Source organism: Apteryx rowi, unplaced genomic scaffold, assembly GCF_003343035.1.
Source record: "Apteryx rowi isolate R43461 unplaced genomic scaffold, aptRow1 scaffold_193, whole genome shotgun sequence".
Lineage (NCBI taxonomy): Eukaryota > Metazoa > Chordata > Aves > Apterygiformes > Apterygidae > Apteryx > Apteryx rowi.
Window position 1 is genome coordinate 1,236,089 of NW_020448230.1, and position 22,332 is coordinate 1,258,420.

Here is a 22,332-nt window from a genome sequence, read left to right on the forward strand (position 1 = left end):
TTACGTTCAGTTCTATCTTTATACTTACCCTGTGGCATACGAGAGGATATTTGACCTAGATTCCAATAATTGGAAAAAACATGAAATAAAAAAAAACAGGAGAGAAGCCAGGAGAGAAGTTTAAATGTGAAAGAATAAAGCAACTATCAGTTACATGAAAGGAAAGCAGAATAGATTATTAGTAGCTCACTGTATTGGGGGCCCACTTCAGCCCTAGAGCCAGGACTTATTGCCATTTGCAATCACACCACCTTCTGAAGGGAGAAAAAGGGCAAAGGTGTAAGTGGTGGCACAGCTGGTAAATGCTTCGCCAGTGAGGGAAAGGCATCTAGAATTACATCTAGAAACTGGAAAAATGAAATAAAAAAAAGCAGGAAAGGAGTAGACAGCAGCTCCAACTGATGCTCCCAAAGATCCCCAAACTTTTTAATGGTTTATATCTAGACACTGGATCTATTTAACCAAACCCTATACCTGAATTTCATCTTTTCATAAACTGAGAAGTTTGGAACTCAACTGTGAGGTTCAAGCACATCTCAAAAGTGACATGGTGACACATGATACCTTAGAGAATGCAGACCATGAAAATTAAAATACTCACTCTCTGTTTCTGTGTGTACAAGTATTAATTTAAAATCCATTTTTAAGGTCATTCTAGTTGAGGCTTATTTATTTGCATTTTTATTTATTGTTATTTACATTTTGTTATTTACATTTTTATTTACATATTATTTACGTTTTTCTGTTTCAGTCAGCTATTTATCACTTTATGAGTAGGTGGCAGTAATAGATGATCCCATGCAATTTCTACTTCATAACAGGAATTTAGGAAAGAAAATGTCCTATTTTAGGGTAAAGTGTCTCATTTCGTTTATTTACAAGTTTGAGTGATGAAACTGTATTTGATAAACTCAGACATGCATCTTCCTCTTAACAAACAGAAAAGTTGTTCCCATATCAGTTCTGGTATTAATGGCTACACTTAATTTAATAATTCTGAATTCAATTAGATGCAATGTACAATATTTATTTCAAATTTGCTCACGGCATTGTACTTCACTGTCACTTTCAAGGTATCATTCTCCCTAAAGAAGAAATATGCAGATGCCTATAATACTTTATATAGCAATTATTCTGGTAATTTTGCCTGTTATTCTTCACATGTTATGGTACTATTTAAGTCACTGTATTGATTTAAACTAATTATTATTACTTTTCTGTACAAGAAATCTCTATTTCTTAGGAAAAAACTCCCACAAGTTTTCTTTAGTCTCCTTGAAGCAACAAATCCAGATTCTGATGTAACCCTAAAGGAGTGCCATAACCATGATATTTTCTAGCCCAAAGCATAAAGATTTTTACCTATACAGTGAGAAGACAGGAAAACTATATATCAAGTCCTACCAAAGTATATATTTTGTTCCTCCATYGGTATCAGAAGAGTAACTTGATTAACAATTACTGTTTTAGACTTTAATATTCACCTTTTCAGACCATTGTTTTTAAAGTGTTCTTTCCTTCTGCCAAAGTTGATTCTATTGTTACAAGTCACTGCAGCGAAAAGTCATTGTCCCATTAGCTCCCTTGTTACATGATACTCAAGCCTTCTTCTCAGAGCCCCTGAACCAGTTGGGAACACCTCTGGGGTTTACCTTTGTGTCGCTGACACCAAAGTTTGTATTTATTTTAATGTATAGACTGACCTAGAATAGCTTAATTTAAACTTCCCGCCAGTATTTCCCTTCCTTCCTCCATAATTTTGTAGAAGCTGGCTTAAAAATCTTGTCCATTAGCACTAGCCAAGCAGCCTGCTACTAATTTAATATCCTGTGTAGGAAGGAGAATTTGGCACATAATGGAGAAAAGGGAAACAGTTTTCCGTACTGAAATGATGACATTTTAAACTGAATATAAGCCAAGGAGATGAATCTAAGGAATGCAAAACAGCCCACCCCACAATACTACTGATACATTATAATTTACCATTAACTCACCATTGGGAAGTCTTACTTTATCATAGCAGCAAACACTAGGATAATATGAAGAATGAGTTGCTAGTAATATGTCAACTTGAATTCAGCTTCCGTTTTTAAAATTCTCATTCCGTAAGATGACAGCCACACCTCACACTCTTAACAGTGAGCATGCATTATTTTCTGGGCCTGAAATACAAAGTGAGAAGCCTAATGGCACATGAAATAAAACTCAGACAGCACCGAATACAAGACTAGGAGGGTAACAGGACTGTTTTTTTCTCACTGAAGTCAGTGAGAATCAAGTCAGCCAGTTTGATGAAAATAAAAAGTCATTGGTATAGAAGATACCTTACTCTTGGACAGTCCCATATTTGGGTTTTTTTTTTTGTAAAACTTGTGGTACTTCATGAAAGAACATGTATTTATTTTTAGAAAAATGTTCAAAACCTTTCAGATATTTTTGTGTAGAGTTTGAGGCAAGATGTTTGAGCATTAAACTCTAGTAACAATAGCAGACTATTCAAACCATTGCAAATGTCAAAACAGCAAGAAATACAATAATGACAAAGACATTTTATGGTTTGGAGGGCATGGATGAAAAGACAGTCTTTAAAATGTTGATTTGTGGATAAAGCTGGCATGAAATAAGAACAAATCATGCCATTTTCTTCAGAGAATCAATGTTTTGATGCTGTTCTTGAATAAAGGCATATATTCCTATGCAATCCAAAGCTATCATAATTATTTTGAACCGCTGATCTTCCAGGTCCCTTTTTCAAATTGGCAATTTGCCAGCAGTATATATCCATTCAAAGAAGTGGTAAATAAGGCCCCTGTAAGTAAGGCCATCCTGTTTTCCATGAAGGTGATTTGCTTACAGTGTTTAACCTCTTTAGGTATATTATAGACATCTGCTATAATAAATATGCAATATATTATACTCTAGTTGTTTCCTTTTTTAAAAAATYGGAAGCACAAAACCATCTTAATACGTATAAAGTGAATTATCTGATTAAGTTGTGAACTGATGAAAGAAACCACACAAATAAGGGTTTTGGCTATTAAAAATATGACGTCTGATCCCTTCACAAATAATTCAAGAAAAGTTTTGAAGAAAAACCTCACGCACAAAACCCTCAAGCACAAAACAAAGACATTCTTCCTCTTATGACTGAGAATACTGAATTTTTGTAAATACAGCTTTTACAACAAGTGATGCTCAAAGCTACTGTGAAATGTTTCCATCTGAAGGCCTTAGATGCTAATGTTAATTGGAAACAGAAATCAAGCTGGTTGAAATATTGCAATAAGCTGTTGCAATTTTGTTATTTTAGATGGGAATGTTAATGATGAGCCACAAATGCAAGTTCTTACAAAGCCTTTGAGAATAAAGCTGAATGGCTTATATTCCTCTCCTTTGCTGTTCCAGTTAAAACCATACATGCAGAAGGACAAATGAACATGTTGCCATGGTGATCAGAGCAGTTACCAAATCATTTACAGTGTAGGAAGGATTCCCTAAAGAACCTTAATAAGCATTTTGTTGCTTCTTTTTAAAAAATATTTTCAGAAAGCCATTTTTATTACACTGTCAAAAAAATAGCTACTAGGTCAACTAAAGCCTATTTCTCTACCCCAAAATAAAGCCGAATACACCAGGCATTAACAAGTATTCTTGTTAAAAGTTAGAAATAGGAATCTTAAACTGAAAAGTTTGTAATGGTTCAATATAGAACCTAAACAAGAAAAATCTACTTTTCGAAGAACGCATACAGTATCCTACAATCCTAGTCAAGACATTTGAATGTTTCTCAGAATAGGTACTATGAAGCTGCTCTATGCCTCCTAGACTACTGATGTTTTCAGCTGCCAAATCTTCAAATGAAAGATGTCACAAAAGTCTATTGGTTACAAGGAATATAGTTTTTACAATAATATTACAAGAAGTAAATTAACAGGGAGGTTCAGTTTACAACAAATTTGGTGAATGAGCTGGCCTGTGGCAAATCCATCTGTCTTGTGTGATTAGACTGGTGGCTGAATGTAGCTGGTTGCATCACGCTATCCAAGCTGATTGGCAAAGCAAATAAAACCTCTACAGTGACGGTATCTGGTATTTCTGCTGTACAAAACAGAACAACAAACACTGATGGAAATGGCTAAAAATATGCTGAGGAAAGAATACTGTATGCACTGTGGGCTAAATCCAAAAGGTTTAATTCATCAACCTGCCCTTTTTTTAGGATCCAAATTTAACATTTAGGTATTTCCCAAGACCTTCTGTTCGTCAGCTATTCTTTGCTTTGCAGGTATTTATGGTGCTTATGAAATCCAAGTCTCTGCACAGGAAATATATTCTGTTATGGATGGTTGTTCGGAGCCTTGACTCATTCAGACTAGTGAAGCTCTCTAGAGAAATTCTCTTCAGCCTGATTTGTAGGGCCTGATTTCAYAGGCATTTTCAAGGAGTGCTTCTCAGATCAAGCCCCAGCACTGAAAAACCCAAAGATACAATTCCCAGAACACTGATACACCACACAAAATACAGCAGTGAGGGAACTCTCCTCGTGTGTTTGACTCAGAGCCAAGTTCTCACTATGCCCACTTTGGAACAGGGATGCAAATCCAAACCTTCACTATCTCAGATCAAGATCCACCATGCAAAGCCACAGGTGTAATCTTAGGTGAATGTCCCATTGGGCTAAGGATATATTTCAGTTTGTATAGTGAAATAATTATTGAGAGAAAAAAAAAAAAGGCTAACTCTATTTCAAAGGATTGTCTTAAACACCAGGTATATAAGAGGGCTGGACTAAAAACTTGCCAAAACATAGCAGAGCAGGGATTTTAAAAACAGTCCTACAGCACATAAAAAGATCCCCTTGCTGAAAAAAGGTGGACTTGTTCTAGATGCTTCTTTTTGAAGGAAGAGAAATTCAAGAAAAAATAGCAATAAAGTAACAGTTACTACTGTCAGACGCCTTGACTGAGATTAATTTTACTTAATGAAGAAGAAAGATCATTCAAATTCCATACCTCATTCTTTTCCTCAAGCTGCACTTTAAGCAAAGTCAAAACAAAAAACCTCCTAGAACCTCCACAAATTGCTTGCTGACAATTCATCTCATGACAATTTTCAGGCTTCAAAACATACAAATTTAGTAGGTGTTGTCGATGGCACAGTATTCTCACTTAATGTGTATTCTAGAACGACCTTCATTTACCATTGCCTTCCATCCTCATAAAGTCTTGCTCTCATGGGCAAAAGCATATAGACAGAACTGCTTAGAAAATGTAATCCTCCTGCCTACACTGATCAGGGCAGAGTTTAAGTCCTTCTCTGAGACTCTCATGAACAGCCAATACATTACAGTTCAGTTTACTTTCTAAAGTAGTTTGAATCATTATCATTCAAAATAAATTACAAGCAGCCACATATTTTTCTACAGCTTTATTGATGCAGTCCTAGTGTGTAACTATACATCATTTTGCTTATGGTTACAATGTTGCTTTACTAAGATTGTTTTTGTAGTCAAGTTTATTATAGCATTCACTAAACATATTTGTAAATACCATATACTGTATAGGGCTGATCATTACAAACATCGTAAATCACTGGCATTTTTTCCTAAATAGTGCTACTTGAGGAAAGGTCACGCTACTCTTTTTAGATATAAATTTGTAAAGGCAGATGAAGCAAATAAATTAAATTCACCTTCCAGAGAAAATAAGAATGTTAAAAATAGTTTCGGAGTCTGTATGACTCATTTGGATCTCAGAAAAACCTATGACTGGCAAAGATATCTACAATTTGATACTGTAACTCAATACTTTCATTAAGACCAAAAGAATCTTTCTGAAGAGCTGAAATTAAACTTGTGCATTGGTCTTCAATTTGTTAGGAGTCAATTTTATTTACCATAAAATGCACTACCTTCTAAAATATTGTAATTATGGGTTAATTATTGATAACTGAAGAAAAAATGCTAAAACTAAAAGCATGCATCACTGATACCAAATTTTAACAAAAGACATTTTAATTGAAAACTGATTCAAAGGATAGTACAAAAGAGTTTCTTCTCCCTAAAGGGATTTTCAGATGCAGGCACTGGAATAATAAGGGGATCTTCTCCAATATGAGCATCACAGTATGCCAATAAATCAGCAGCAGCCTTGGATACCTAAAAGAAGAGAAGAAAGAACTGTTTTAAGACTTAATTCTGAACCAATCATCATTGCATAAATATTCTTCATATAACATAAGATATTGGAAGCTTTCATAAAATAGGAATAGATTGGTTTAGAGCCCACAACTCTGAGTTTGCTCTTACTAGGCCTAATCATCCTTATATGCATTTTATTTAATGTACTGACATGAAATGGTATTGATTTATATGATGGCTGTTTAACTGTTCCTCTTCCATCAGAAACAAGGTCAGGAGCATACACTGATGGAAACATGCATATGCTAATAATAAGGAAGCAATACGGATTCACAGTGAAATATGTGTTTCTGTAGAGGCCTTCTGCCTCAGCTCTTAATCCCAGTCATCAGAGAAGCAAAGTTGTAAGGTTTTCCATAAAGACCCTCTCCGCCCTCTCCTCCTTTGGATGCAAAAAAAAAAAAAAAATTCTCTGTTCTTTAGGCACATTAACATGAAATTAAAAAGCAGTAACAAATCAGGAGAAAAATGTGATCATTGTGAGTCATAGCTTCCATTTAAGCTAAATATTGCCCTTTTTGATGATTTCAGTCTAATATTTTCTGTTTAATCAGTCTAATATTTTCTGTTTAATAAATTATTATAAGTAATGCTGTATCACATCAATTTAAACCTGATAATTACCTTAAGGTTTTTTACACTTCTAGAATAAACAATTCTAAAGTTTCCAAATTTAGAATTCTACTTTAGGTTTACTGAGAAGTCCTACAGAAATATAACAAAACATGAAAGTCTTTCTGTAAATTTTGAGAAATATATAATCTATAATCTAGCAGAAATCTATGACTTGTTGTGTAAATCTGTGAATGCTGTTATGTATGTTTTATCCAATTTGTGGAGCAGTTTTAATAGAATGTTCTGTTTCATGGGGTCAAATTCAATATAATTCTCATCAAGATACAGTCACAGTCTGCCAATGCACAAGGTCAGTGTGTTGGCAGTCAAAATATTTTGTATGAAATTAAAAATGAAAACATTTCAGCTGTAGCTGAAATTTTGTAACAGAATCACAGAATCGCTGAGGTTGGAAGGGACCTCTGGAGATCATCTAGTTTGCAGCTTTGTGCCATTAAAACATTGTTGACATTAAGCTCACTGTRACTCTTGTAAGTTTTTCAAGAATTTAGAATTCATATACAAAATATTTTTGTTCTGCTCAGTTAGCAAGATAATTTTTACAACAATCGGAATCTCTTTGCTTTGTTTAATTATTGTGTTTTCAGTATTATGATAGAGACTGAGATGGGAAGTCTTTATAAAAGACTTAGAGTTTTACTGTAGTAAAGAGGAAAAATAAATCTGATTTCTGGTATTTTTCTGGCAGATGTGTCATCACTCTTATGTAGCTTCCTCATACCCAGCTTCCTTTGGCAGGAGTACAGCTTGTAGTAGGCTTTAGATTAGACCTATGCAGTCAGTCGGTGTTGCATCAGCATTCATATGAAATTTCAATCCATTTCCAGAAGGAAAGAACTGACTTCCTATAATTGAAATATCCATTAAAATATGTCCTGCTAGAATTCTTAAAACCACAAAGTACTTATGGTTGGCATCCCAGTAGAAACTAGGATAGCTGAGGAAGCACAGATGTGTAGATTACTTAAAATTAGCTTGATTTTGAATTAGACGGTGAGACGAGAGGGTAGGCAGAGACATTACATGTGAACAATGGATTGCTGGGCCAATACAAAGCAGAAGGCTGAGTACTAGACTGAGCAAATCACCAGGCAGAGATATTCAGAAGGACCAGTGCATCTGAAAAGAGCGGCAGCTCAAACAAAAATGAGCCGTAGAGACTGACTTCAAGTGTAAAGAAAGGATTTTGAGTATTTTCAGACATTCTTCAATTATTTGCTTACTAAGCAAGGACAAAAGGATGAAATTTACAGTTTGATGGCACAGTCTAGAGCCAGAGAGGTAGAACTGTAATGGTGAAATAGAAAATTGAGACTGCTATCATATTCATAATTTTCATTTAAGCTTGCTAGTGAATTTAAAAAAATTGAATTCTCCAAACAGAGGCACAATGTAGGCAGAGTATAAAATTCTTATCAAGCTCAAGAAAGATCAAAAGACAGCAAAAATACTTCTCTTTGCTAATGACCTGTGCTGTATCTCAGTAAAGTATAAACTACATAGAATATATTCACTGAAGAGGAGGTTAACATGTTCCCAACAGCTTTAGGAGGAAGGTACACCACAGCCTTTTGGAGAAGCATTTTCAAGTAATGAGAATCCCAATTATAATTATTTAACATACACATTTTCACTTTTCTATTGTCCTTCAAGCTCAGCTGTCTCTCTGAAAAGATAGTTCTATGCTCTAATTTATTAGCTGGTCCTGAACTCTCATTCAAACTGAGCAAGTCAAACTCAGAGCCACAGGTGCCCACAGAAAGCTCAGTGACATTTTCAGTGCTATGTCACAATAAACTTTACTGCCCTAAAATCTAACAGAGGGCTACTCTAATTCTCTGGGCCCCATAAACAGAGGTTATTAAAGATGCCTGGCACATTCACCTTCAATTATTAAGCTGCTGAATGAGTTATTCTGTTCAAGAAACCAACAATCTTTTCAAGAAGACTGATCCTGCAAGAGCAGGGAACCAACGCTGCACTTCAACAGACTGATCTTCCCATAGCTATTTTGCTTGTTCCACATACAGATAAGCAGCATCAGCCTAAGTATATTGCTTTTTGTTGGATGGAAGAGAAGTACAATTTCAACCACATTTTTTAGAAGGGAAAACCCCAGTAATACCATTTTTTAATTGTTTCTCTACATTTTACTGTGCTTTCACATCACGTAAGAATTAAAAGGGGTTTATCACTAGCAAAAAGCACAATATAAATATTCATATCCAACTTGTCCTCTGATACGCTGGTAGGGATGTGAAACAGCACAAAGCAGAGCAAGCRGATTCCTCAACAATGCAGCGTTTAAACAACACAAACAAATGAGTTTGCTCTTAGACAAAATATAATACAGTTTAGAGGAAAACAAACCTGCAAAAAGGAACTGAGGAACATACATTTCAATGTACACAAATTCACAAACTGAATTCTGTACCTCTTAGCCTCTATTAGGCCACATATTTTCATGCTTAAAAAAGGGGGGAGGGATTGGGGAGATGAAATCCTCCTACACTGGGATTACAGTGGTTATAAAATTCAATTATGGCCATTTCTTCACTCAAATTGGAGTAGATCATGGCTGAGGCAGTAGAATAATGATCACTGGAGAGTTAAGTTAGCTGATGACATTCCAGCAGCAATGAAAACATTTCTCACAACCATGAGAACTAAAATATAATGTTGCCTCCAGCATGTTTCCTACTCAGTATTATTCAAAACAACAGAGGTGGAAGACTATAGCAAAGACAGCTTCTTTAGCATATGTCAGCATGCAGGGGTTGCCTAATGACCAATAATGTGATTTGTTATTATATAAAATTACATCCTAATCATCCTATTTGTATCATGGAAGAAGTTAAATGAAGATCAGTCTATCATAGCTTGTACTCACCTTTAGCTTTTTTTGTAGATGAAAGTTGCCGGACAGTTTCAGAATGGCTTTTACCAAGAATTAAAATAAAAATATGTAATTTGAATATTCAAATTAAACTAACATACATTTATCATTTCAGCTCTCCTACGCAATACAGCTTGAAGTACAGATTCAAAGTAATTTATACACACTGCAGAAGTGGCTAAAGAAAAAAAAATCAGACTCCACTTTGATTGATGAATTTTAAGAGAAAATTACCATTCCACATTTTTTTTATTTTAAAATGTATAGATACAGGAGCTGGAATACATATGTATCAAGCCAATCTCACATTTTATGCAATATTTTTTATTCTATGTGGTGTAAAAATACATCTGGCTGTCAAATTATCAGGGRAAAAAAAAGCCAACCCTGACGCTTTAAAGAATTAGTCTCAGGAGGACTGTAGAATTTTACCATTACATTTCAGAGTATCAGAGGTGATAAAAACAGCCAAAGTTAGAACATAATCCTGTTAGCTGCACTAATAATTATAAGCTTCAGTGACAGGGGAAAATGCTGCAATTACTATGTCATCTGCCTTGTCATGGATTGTGACTAATTACTATCCTTGCTATGAAACCCACTCTGCTTATCCTTTACATCTAAAATGAAGAGATTCACACACATTTATCAGCAATCCCACCRCTTATCTCTTATCACTATTCAGAGCCTGTTAGGAATATTTTCTACCTTAAGAAAAAAAGAATAGTAGCTGATACACCATGGTTCTTAAATGTCAGAATATTCCTTCTTGCCTTTCTGTTTGTGAGGAGAAGATTAAATAGTGCTTTACCCTTGGAACAACTGTGATGAAGCACCAATATTATCTTTGCTTTCTCAACTTTACTGCTAATATTTCTGGAAGATACATTATTCTACTAGTCATGAGGCCATTGTCTGATTTTGTTTGATGTCTTCTAGCATGGAATCTGCTCTTCCTGATTTCTACTTACTTACTTCTGCATTATAATTCTAGCCGGTCCTTCTATGGAGAAGTAAGACAGATTCAGTTTATGATCCTTCTAGGATTCTTTTAGCTTACAAAAAAAATACTGCAGTAATACTCATTCCACCTACCAATGAATATACCAATACCTTCACCCTTTCCTCTCCTCTTAAGCTGTCCAGTTTCTTTCACACCTCAACCGTGAATTTTCTTTGTGGAGCTCAGAACACCGCATTGTTTGCTGCTCTGAATGGTTAGAGGACTTGATTTTTAAATCAGTTGAACAATCCAAAACACAGTGGGGAATGGGCAACTATAAACATACTTATAACTACAAAATTTTAATTGAGTGGACCTAACTCTTGCTGGTTACAGCAACTACTCTGCACAGTAAACAAACTGTCCCTGTAGTAGAATAGTGAGCTTGAATTTTTCATTTCCCTACTCAATAAGGAGGGCACTCTAATGTTAACAATGTGGTCTTGTCTATTAAGGGAATAATCAGTTGGTTATAGCTGCTTGCAAAATAATGTTTAATGAAATTATTTTGGAAGTACTGTTCTTTTGTTAAATGTCTAATTAGTTCAAGCAGCTGCAAAACAGGAGAAAAAAAAGGAAAATGAGTTAATTTCTCTACCTTTACAGTTACAATCCAAGAACTCAAAAACCCCTGCTGAAACCATTGGAAAGTCTCTCGGTAAAACTTGGCTAGGCTGAAATAAACACTTACTATTTCCAAGATTAAAAGCAAAAGCAGTTCTGGAGGGAATAAAAAACAAACCAACCCTTCCTCACAATCCCTCATATACTTGTTCAGAGAAATTCTGGAAATCAAGGTATGAACCTTTTGCAAATCATGGTCTATGTTAGTATAGGAACCATTAAAATACTGAAACACAGTAGATTTTTTGGTGCTTTTGTTTTGTCCCAAGCTGTCTTGAAAGGTGAAATAATTGCACTTTTAAGCTATCTGGTTTCTAGATCTGCCACACCTGCTAATAACTGTGCTTTTTAAAATTAAATTAACTGCAAAAATAACCGAATGTCTTTTCTACATATGTAATTAAGAACATTACAAATCTAACAAATGAAGCTGTCCACATAACTGAGCTAATGATTTGGTACTTGAAAGGTATGATTTTATTATATAAAAGCAATTTTAAGACAATCTACCAAGCACTGACAATTTAAAGTTACAACAAACTCGGCCATATTTTTCCGACCTTTTCCTCTGCCACTCATTCACATCTTTTCCTTCTTGTCAGTTCCATTGTTCATGCAGCTGCAGGATGACCTGGGCCGGGGGACTAACCCAACTGAAAACTAACCTGTAGTTTTACACTACAAAAAGGCAGGCCCATAGTTAAGGAGGTCTGAAGTACCTGCAAAAGTTGACTAAAAACCAGTACAGTATGCTATACAATATATGTATGCATTATTTTTGAAGATGCCCACAACTCTTTTGGGAAGCTAACCAATTAAACTAAAGATTAAGCAAAGAAGTTGTGCAGAATGACTATGGACTATGGTACTTATTTCCTCACTTTTTAGTGTTTCCTTTGGTGATGCACAAATTCAGAGACAAGATCCCAAATCCAGTCTGCACAGGAATTTAATAGTTCAGAGTTAATCATTAAGGAATACTTAAGCATCAAGGTTAATTATCATGCATATGACTGGGGGGGGGGGGAAAAGAGTTCTCTTCCATGTTACCTTTACAGCTCTGATTCTACCCCTGAACATCAAATTACTGCACAACTCTACTGCACTATCCCATTCTGCTTCCCACTTCACTGTTACCAATGTATGTTTTTGGTGCAACTCTTTTTGTTTCAATTTAAGAGCACTACTTCCCATAGCAATTGTATTCCATGAAAATCAATTAGTTTTCATTTATTTATAAAGGTAATTTAGTGGCTTGGTACAGAAAAAAGTGTGACCTTAAATGTACTCCAAGTGGTAAGAAAATAAACCAAAAGCAAAGAGTTTGTTTTTGTAATTGTCACCATGCAGGCTGAAAAATTAGAAATCTGGGAATTTACTACCATGTTTCTAAACTGAAATTAGTAGAACATCTGTAGAACTCTAAAATGGGCAATCAGGGATTTCTGCTTTGATGAGGTGATAGGAACACCAGTTCCGTACTTCTGCTCATCCTTAAGCTCCTACTTCCCTACTGTGCACAAAACTGTCATTTATGCAAGGCCTTTTCAATGTACTCTTATCTCTTCCTATCCTTTGGGGAGCTACTGCAAAGTGCACTAGAGAAAGCACTACTGTATACAGCTCTAACTGCAATCCCATGAGGCCAAGGTYGATGCTCCACAGCTGGTTCAAGAAAAAAACATTAAGCAGTTAAATCCACAGGAATTTCAATTAAGAATTTGATACCTGTACATGGTTTAATCCAAGAGATTGGATTATCACTGAGAAAAGGAACTGCTGAGGAAGCCCAGGGTTGACTGAGACTGTGATCATAGAATTGGGTGACATGGAGGAGGAAAGAGTCTCTGTGCCAAAATCTCTGCAGTCTATCTTGAAGCTGATTTTTTTGCTCTTAGGTGTACTGAAGTAGCAGTATTTCAGGAAAAAGTCTCCTTGGTCCACCAAAACTTAGACATATGAATAGAATTAGCGGCTGATGTACACATGAGTTGCAATGGCATGATCTGGGCAAAGAGACACCTAACTAAGGTATATCAGTATCTGAGTCGTGTTCCTGCATTGTTCCTCCCTAAGGGCGCGAGGGAAGTCAACCTGTTATCCTGCAGTCCTCAACTTTGTTGCCAGATTAGCAAGGCGACTACACTCAAACCTTGAATAAATGTACAATGTATGTGCATAAGGTAGTCTGTATGTTAGGAGACTTTGTGCTGACACCATTATGCAGCACTGCTTCAGCACCAGTAACAGTTATACTTTTGAAGTCACTGGAAGCTGGGTTAAGCCCTTCATGGAAAGAAAGAYAGAATACAGACAACCTAGATATGTCCTGGACTAAACTAGTTATACTATCTAGAAAGTTTTGCTAATGGTGCTGACATTTTGATCAGAAAAAGTACTTGCATATGGTCATGTGTATGTGGTGTGTCACAAGTACCACCTGAAGCAAGGTCAATCTAGAACTGAGTGTTAGAAACCAGTACATACTTCGGCAAAGTATAAAAGTCCACATAGTGTGAGAAGCAGATGGGATGCCAGGAGAAAACACACATAAGGAGACATTTTGTATTGCTGCCAAAAGAGTTCTGGGCTCAGGTGAGATGAATACATCAGGGGACTAACCCAACTGAAAACTAACCTGTAGTGTTACACTATAAAAAGGCAGGCCAATAGTTAAAGAAATAGAAATAACTGCCCCTAGCGATACGCATCTAACACATGATGAATTTGTCAAGATACTATACAAGATACAAGCAAGAAACCATAGTTATGCAAATTCAATTCACTTTATAAGACATTCCTAAAAACTGAGGCAAAAAGGAGCAACTAAAATTTATATTTTCATATAAGCAAGAGTAACTACTCATGTGAATTACTAATATTCATGAATTAAAGGTACTATCTTATCAGTGAGTTTACGATCTGATACTGTTTTGAAATTGTAATTATATAACATTACTCCCATATTGACTACATCCAGGATTTCAGCTCACAGGAAGGATGGGCAAACAGACTGAATTAAGACTACATAAGCAATTTAAAGTATAATGTTTTTTAAACCACATTACTGAATTTGTAACCTAAAAATGTTAAACTACATTTGATTCCAGGAATTATAGTCACATCCCAGGAAATTATAAAGCTTTAAATAAATTAATCTCTAAATAACTGTATTTAAAGAAAGAATATTGTCATTAGGAAGCTGTATTTAAAATTTTTATAATTTTAGCACCAGCACTGACATATGATGATAACAATGACCACGTACTTATGGGCTAGTTCAGCATTTTTAGCATTAAAACGTTAATCCCTACCAAATGAAGTTCCACCTCAACGTACATGTGATATAATCACAAAGTTTATTTGAAATAAGAACTCTCCAACAGCTTTCTTTTCCTGTTTACTCCTGCAATAAATTTGCTGTACAATTCTGGGGTTAGCTGAGCCTTCATCTGCCCTGAATCAAACTGCACTGCTGCACACGTTTATCAGGTACTTAAACAAAGCTATCCTGTTATAAAACTAGGCAGTGTCGAGCCCCAGCTTGTGAACTTCCTTATATGAGGTCTTCACATATTCAGGGATTTCTGTACTGCACTCCATACTGAAGAGCAGACACATTCTTGCTTTGTATCTTACATGCTATAAGCAAGCATTTCACTCTAGTTTCAGTATTACAGATAAAATTCCTACAGTCCTCTCAAATCTTAGCAAAAGCAGAATTTCCTTGACATCATAGAGACTGAAACGGTAACCGTAAAAGAGCTTTTCCAAGATCCCATTGCAAGTTCTGATCGGAGGGAGCTGTCAAGTTATGAACCCACTGCTTTTAGTGCTGCTAAGAGTCTGTGCAATGCTATTCTACCCTTCTGCCCCATAGCTGCAAGTTAATGCTGAGAATCCTCTAAATGCTATGGAGGCTACACCAGCCACTAGAATAACTCAAGAATTACAAGTACTACTTCAGGAGTCTCACTGACCTTTCTTGAGCTATTGGATTTCCATTTCTAGCACTTGAAAAGGCATATGACACACTGGTATAATATAATACTGTTAATAACAAAACAGTATTTATACTGGCAACGCACGATTCTTGCTTTTATATTCTATGATAACCACAGACTATTAAGAATTGAAGACAAGAACTAAATATTGGCATTAAAGTCTCTGAACACAGATACTTGTATCCCCTGTTTTCTAAGTGGTTTCATTCCATTTTAAAGGACATCAGTATTACTAAAAATAAACTATGTGCAATTATCTTAAGACTTTCCAAATAATACTGTGTAATAATTTTAAAGAAATGCACTTATTTGTCAAGAGAGTTGTAAAAAAATCTGTTCAAGTGCTTCCTATATTTTTTAAAAGTTACAGCTCAAAATTAACCTTCAGTACAAATACTGGTACTAGCATTACACAAAAAGGAATGCTGGAAATCCTCATCAACTTTGCAGAAAAATTGATTATATAAACGCATTCCTTCTTCCAGTCTTTCCATCTCTAAGGTCTTCTTACTTGCTAAAGGCTGGATTTTTCATCCAAACAATTAATCACAAATTTCAGAGCAAGAGAGAAAAAGAGAGATAAGCACCGCTTCCTTAAAACTTTCTATGGCATTATTAGTTTTTAGGTGCCTGATTTAATCACAAAATCTTAGCTTAATGGAAGACAGAATGAAGGGGAAGAATGATTCTATGGTCTTTTTTGTTTACAAATGTTAAGAACTTCTGTATAATAACGCCTTTAACTAAAATGTTTAATCCACATACGTTTAGAGGTGTGATAAAACCCAGTCTCCACATATAACAGGCTATCCAGTGTGAAGAAATCAGAACTGAACATTGCAATCATTACACTATTTAGTGCAAAGACATCTGTGCTAAAACAAAGCAAATCAAATCAATTCAGCTTGTCTCATCATTATTTAAAAGCATTACAATGTCTTAAAGACTTATTCAAGTTCCTAAAGAGACACTTACCCTAGCACCAAGGAACCTGAACAGCACTTATATTCAGGTGCAGGTGAAAAAGGAGAGCAGCTGTGCATCAGTTAGCTGATTTAAACAAATTTCACAAAATACTGCATTTGGCAGATGTCATATAAAAATAGACTAGAAGCCAGTCTTTGAAAATTGCTTCACTAGAACCAAGCAGTTAGTAAATAACTGATTCATAGGAGCTGAATATTGTTTTATATCTCAACACAAAATTTTGATTTCAGCTGATCAAGTCTTTCTTCAGTATTTAAGGGAAGCTGTACCACAAAGTACTGAGTGAATTCAAAATATCAACAATAAGTCTAAGTTTACCTTCATCCTATCCATGTATGCTTCCATTTTTAATTGCTCCACAGCTTTCCTTGCTTGAGATATATTGGTTGTACTGTTGGACATGAGCTCCTTCATTCTGTTTTCCCTAGAAGAGTCAAAGTTGAAACAATTGAAAAATATACCCCAGAGCAAATAAACCACAAAGGAATAACTTTTTAACTGCTTTTATCTCACATAGTACAGTTGTTCAAAGACAACGCAAAGATAGTTGTTCCTTCTCCTTTTTAAGATATGTAATCTGTGCTGTAAAATGAGATGGTAGAATACAAATATGGTGAATCATGCTCAACACTATTTTGAAGAAACAAATTAACATTTCAGTACTTGTAAAAGTTTGGGTTTAAATTATATCAGTTGTATGAAAATAAAACAAGAGCTTTATATTTGCCAATACAAAGAATGTGTTTTCTATACGTGTGTTAACTAGTCGAATGAAACACAAGTTTCTCCTTTAAGTGCCCTTTAACCAACTAAAATCATGTTAGAACACACTAGCATCTTTCTTTTTGGCCTTTGTTTACATTCTTCTAGCTCATATTCATCACAAGGTACAGGATTAAATACATGTGGAGGAGTTGGCTTTACATAAAATTCAATGCACAATACAAAAAAACCCTAATCAACCAATCAGTCTCCAAACAACTTTCAGATTTGTTTTGATTTGCAATGGACAAGCAGGAAGGAAACCAGTCATTCACAGGATCAGAGTTCTGAATTCTAGCTTATCTCTGGACTTTTTCTTTGGCTCAGACCACTAGTTTTTAAGCCTTGATTTCCCTGTAAAAATAAGAATAAACATATTTACCTCTGCTTAAAAAATTATACTCCCACAAGTATGAATGACTTAAATTTTGTTATCTCCATGGGTAGACTACAAAAGACCACAGAGCCCAAAAATCAAAGATAAATAAGCCACAGAGCCATTTCTGCATTTGCCACAGCTCAAGTCCAGAGGCAAATTAGAAATTTAATTTTGTATCATTCATTTAAATTAACTGAATTAAGCAACCGAAACTCCATGAATGATCCAGATTATTCCAGTTCTCCCTAGCTTTTCTGGAAATTCATTGTCTCAAACAGTGAAAGTTATAAACATTACACCAGACAATTTGAACAGTCACTGGCTGGATCACAGTTGGAGAGAACAACACTTTCTAGTACTTCCAGCTAGTTTTTAAGTGTCTATTGAATAAGAGATTCAGTTAAGACCATAACGGCATGTTGAAAATGCTATTAGGCATAAAAGTGCTTTTAAAAATCCAAACCATATTTCCTAAGCAATGCCACAAACACAGTATATCCTTACCTATATTCTGAAGCAGCAAATGAAAAAAAAGAAAAAGGGGAAAAAAAAGAAAATATGTAACTACTCTGGTAAACTGTTTCATAGTATCAGAATAAGAGAGTTCATAAAAAAGAGTTCTAGAATAGCTATTTTGGCCGCCAGAGAAAATTTCCATTTATCCCTAGTAAGAGGTTTGTTTATACTTTGAAGCATAAAGATTTGTTCTGTTCCAAACCCTGCTCCTACCCTGGCCTTTACATACATTTAAATATTTAACTGCTGTATTCCTGGAAGTGTTCAGTATCCATTTAAATATCTAATCTCTTTTTTCATATAGACAGTTCTGGTTCAAGAACTTTACAAGGCAGATGTCTCCTGTTTCACATTTCACTTACCAAGCAAAATGTACCTCTAACTCCTTTCACTCTTTGCAAATTGCAGTATGTATTTGCATATCAGGTAAGGCCCTATCACATGTTAAGTGATGTTGACAATGAGAATTGCTCCCACTTTCAAACCAAACTATGGGCTACAATATGATGAACTGGTCCTCTTAGCATTTATAGCTTTGGTTCAGACCTGGTTCTGTTCTCCTTAGGATCTACAATACTCTTTAATGTTCTTAACCCTAATATTCTTTAATTAAATAACATTGTTATTTGGAAATAAAGTACTGGAAGGAAAAGAAATTTTAGTAATAAACCAGTCTATTACACATCCTTTCCTGAATGATCATTGCCTAGAATCTGAGGAAGACCCCGTCTTCAAACACAGTTGCAGGAGCTCTCTCTCAGCGTTTCATTTCAGTCTGCAGCCTGAGAAATGGCTCTAACCTTCTCTCCTGAGAGCTCCTTTTAAATAGTCAAGTATTCTTTAGACCTTTAGACTCCCAGGATGGCACAATATTTATCACATTTGGAGACAAACTAGAGGATCCTCAAAAGGAGTAACTTTTCCCCATCTTTTAAATTACCTACCAAGCCTTAAATCAGAAATTACTGAGCTGGGTTCACTACGTTGACTCCTGCTTGGATTTTCCAGCAGCCCATTATTAAGTTAGATCAATACATATGTACATGGGTTCTGATAATCACCTTAGTTACAGTAACTATGCTACTGATCAGACTACATGCAGTCTACATGTTAGTGCTACATGCTAGTAGTCCTAGATTACATAGGAGCTCATTGTTCATGCTGTATGTTGAGGTCATTAATCCAGGTCTCTGTGACTCCTTTCTTTAAAGGGAAGGCTGATCACATTAACAAAGAGTGACATCAACTATGTGGCTTTTTTCAGCCAAAGTAGTTTCTGCTGGCTGGCAAACCAGGTTTGTCAGCTGTTTTCTAAAGTGTAGCTCTTGAAAGCTCCATAATGATATTCTTCCATCTAGCTGAAATCTACTTAAAAAACAAACAAACAAACAAACCACCTCATACGAACTTCCTTCTATTTTCTGGATGCTGTCAACTTATCTGTGCCAAAGATTATAATCTCCAGGGCTCATAAAAGTGCTTGTGAAGAACAACTTTTCTTTATTTGTTTTTAGAACAGAGTAAATTATATCCACCAGCACTTCAAAGGCCAAGTACGGCCTGATAACACAGGAAGTTGCATAAATACTTGCAGGTACAGTTTGACCTTGCATAGGTAAGGGGCACAACCTCCATTTACCAAGCTCTATAAATACTTGGCAGTAAAATGCAGAAAAGTCTGAAAAAAAAAAACATGTAGCAAGGAAGCAAAATACAGTTTTCAAGCTCTTTGGTGCAGGTGTCTTCTTATCATATACACAGCACAGATTTCTGATTGATTCTTGTAGAATCAACCAGATTTCTATAAGGAATAAAGATGAAAAGCTGCACTGCAGATTTTCCATCTTCCACTTTCAAGTATAAACCTAAAACATCACACCAAAAGAGCATCCTGTAGAATTAAATCTAGAAATCCCCAAAGCCAACTGTTGCCTTCTATTTTCTTTTAGCAATCTAAAGTGATGGAACTGAAATTACTAAGTTTTATAGTACAGTCTAGAGAACCCAGTATCCATGTCTCTAAAGAAGGCCTTTCCTACAAGATCTATAGTTCTTGGAACTATGCAGTGCAACAGAAAAGTTAACCCAACCAGGCGAACTCTTAGTCACGTAACAAGCCCTACTGACATTAGTGGGAACAAGCACTGAATAAGGACCTGCAAATCAGATTCTAGATTGCAGAAAGATCCCCACACTTCATCATCCACTTGCAAACACACCCATCATACAAACAGCAAAATTTACAGCCTCACAGCTGTTTGATGACAAACTGACATGTCAAAGGAGTTTCAGGGAGGAAAAAAAAAAAAAAGGTGTTCTATAGTTGCTACTAGGCAATAGAAACTTAAAAAAATACCATTGCACTAAGAGTGCCAGCTCTGCATAGCATCACTGTCCACAGGATATATAATTTCTCCTTCTTCTGCAGGGCAAGAATGGGATAGGAACAACTGCTCCTGTTTTGTCAGATCTTACTCAGATTTCCCCCATCTGATACAGCTCTGTAAACGCAGATGAGGCTAGGGAATCCCTTCACTTTCTCTACCCCATGGCTACATGAAAAAAATTGAAAATGAGTACAGTTTTCTACTGTGTCTGTTAAGGAGAAGCTTATTAGTATCAACAGAAATGACTGAGATTAAAGGCAAGACAATGCTGTTCACAATAAGGAAATAATATCATTTTCATTCCATAAATATGGTGACTTCAAAATCAACTGCTACAGAAGAATTGCAGAATAAAAAATGCGAACATTTCTTAGGCTCACACTTGCAGTCACACTCATTCCAAGTGTAGCAGGATGATGGAAACACTAATAGAAAAATATTAGGCGCTCACTTAGGATTATATGCTAAAAGGAGAAAAATGAGACCTCCTGCAGTTGGACACCTCCAACATTCTGTTTTGAAGTCAGTATTCCCATACTACTGTTGCACCATTTTTCACCAGTTATTTTCAGCTTATACCACAAAGGAAGTTTTTGTGTGGATATACCAGTAAAACACCCTTTTTTATTTTATTTTAAAGTGAACTAAGAATTAAAATGGCTCTATTTTATTTCATTGAGTATTTAGCAGTTTTCAAGCTGATCGTGTAACTGCAAACAGCCAGACTTCAACAGCTCTTTCTTTTGCCAAATACAGCTTTTAAACAGTAAATATACCCAGTCCAACTGACAAGCTCCAGAAACTCTTCTCTCTTATGCCCAAACCTTTGATTAGAAAACATCATCTTGCTTGTCAGCATTTAAAAATCTAAGAAAAAAATGGCTGAACTAATGTGGCATTTCACAATGACAATCTTTTTATGTAATTTATTACCATCAGCATACCGGTTATGTGCACAGATGACTTTAGTCTCCAGTAGATCAGAGATCCAGAAGGTCTGAGACAGGAAGATGGGACCTAACTTACTATTTTTCTTCTTCCACTAAGCTCAAAAGATAGTTGTGAACTTTTAAAGAAATACATGAAGAAATTTGATTATTCCAGTTAAATCCTGCTTTAAATGTATCTGGACTGAACTGTAATGTATAGAAGTAGAAAAATCACCTCCGAGAAGCTCGGCAGCTTATTTTCCACAGGACAGAAATGTTTTTCAAGTTGTTATTCTGAATTTTCTGTTTCACTGCACTACCTTAATCGGTTTGCTGTGCAGCAGTTTACAGCACTGCACATTAATAATAACTGCCAACAGCAGTTGGGCAGTAAAATTTATGCCTCCATCAGCCCAAACTAGTCAGAAGGAAAAGAAGCTGCTTTCTTGAATCTAACAGTAACCAGCTAAAGGAAGAAGAAATAAGCACTTCGGACAGAGCCCCAAGATTAGTGTCCGTATTAACACACAAATAGGATTAAAGTCGCTTTTTCTTAAACAAAAACATCCTCCCCCCCCCCAAAAAAAAAAAAAAACTTCGACTTTCGGGGATAATTTAATGATTTCTACAAAGCGACTACCAGTAGCTAAGGAAGAAGGACTTATTTAAGAACACATGACACGAGAAAACCTCGCTGTCAGATACTGCCCGGAAAAAATACATCCGCCGCTCCGAGCGGCGGGTCGCGCCCGCGGGCGGGCGGGGGCCACGCTACAGGAGAGGCGGACGGACACGGGGAGAAGCCCAGCCGCCCGCTCTCGCCCCTCCACCGCCTTCCGCCTACTCCCCGAGCCGCTGAAACAGTATCAACGACAACGAAGAAACCCTCCCGCTGGGGCTAAGGAGGGCCGCTCCGACCTGCAGGGCCGGCGCCTTTCCCCGTCCTCGCGCGCACCTCGGGGGGCTCCAGAGAAGCCGTTAACGGCGGCGGGCGGGCGGGCGCGCGCAGC

General features: G+C 36.1%; 1 protein-coding gene across 1 annotated transcript; it reads right to left on the reverse strand.

Annotated features, from left to right (window-relative positions):
- Positions 1 to 5,423: 5,423 nt before the first annotated feature.
- On the reverse strand, positions 5,424 to 21,439 carry GNG4 (G protein subunit gamma 4). The gene is made up of 3 exons (XM_026062791.1): positions 21,338 to 21,439; positions 16,668 to 16,773; positions 5,424 to 6,157 (listed from the first exon to the last, which is right to left on the reverse strand). The coding sequence occupies exons 2-3, from the start codon at positions 16,761 to 16,763 to the stop codon at positions 6,029 to 6,031; spliced, it is 225 nt and encodes a 74-aa protein (XP_025918576.1). The 5' UTR covers positions 16,764 to 16,773; positions 21,338 to 21,439; the 3' UTR covers positions 5,424 to 6,028.
- Between the last annotated feature and the right edge of the window lie 893 nt (positions 21,440 to 22,332).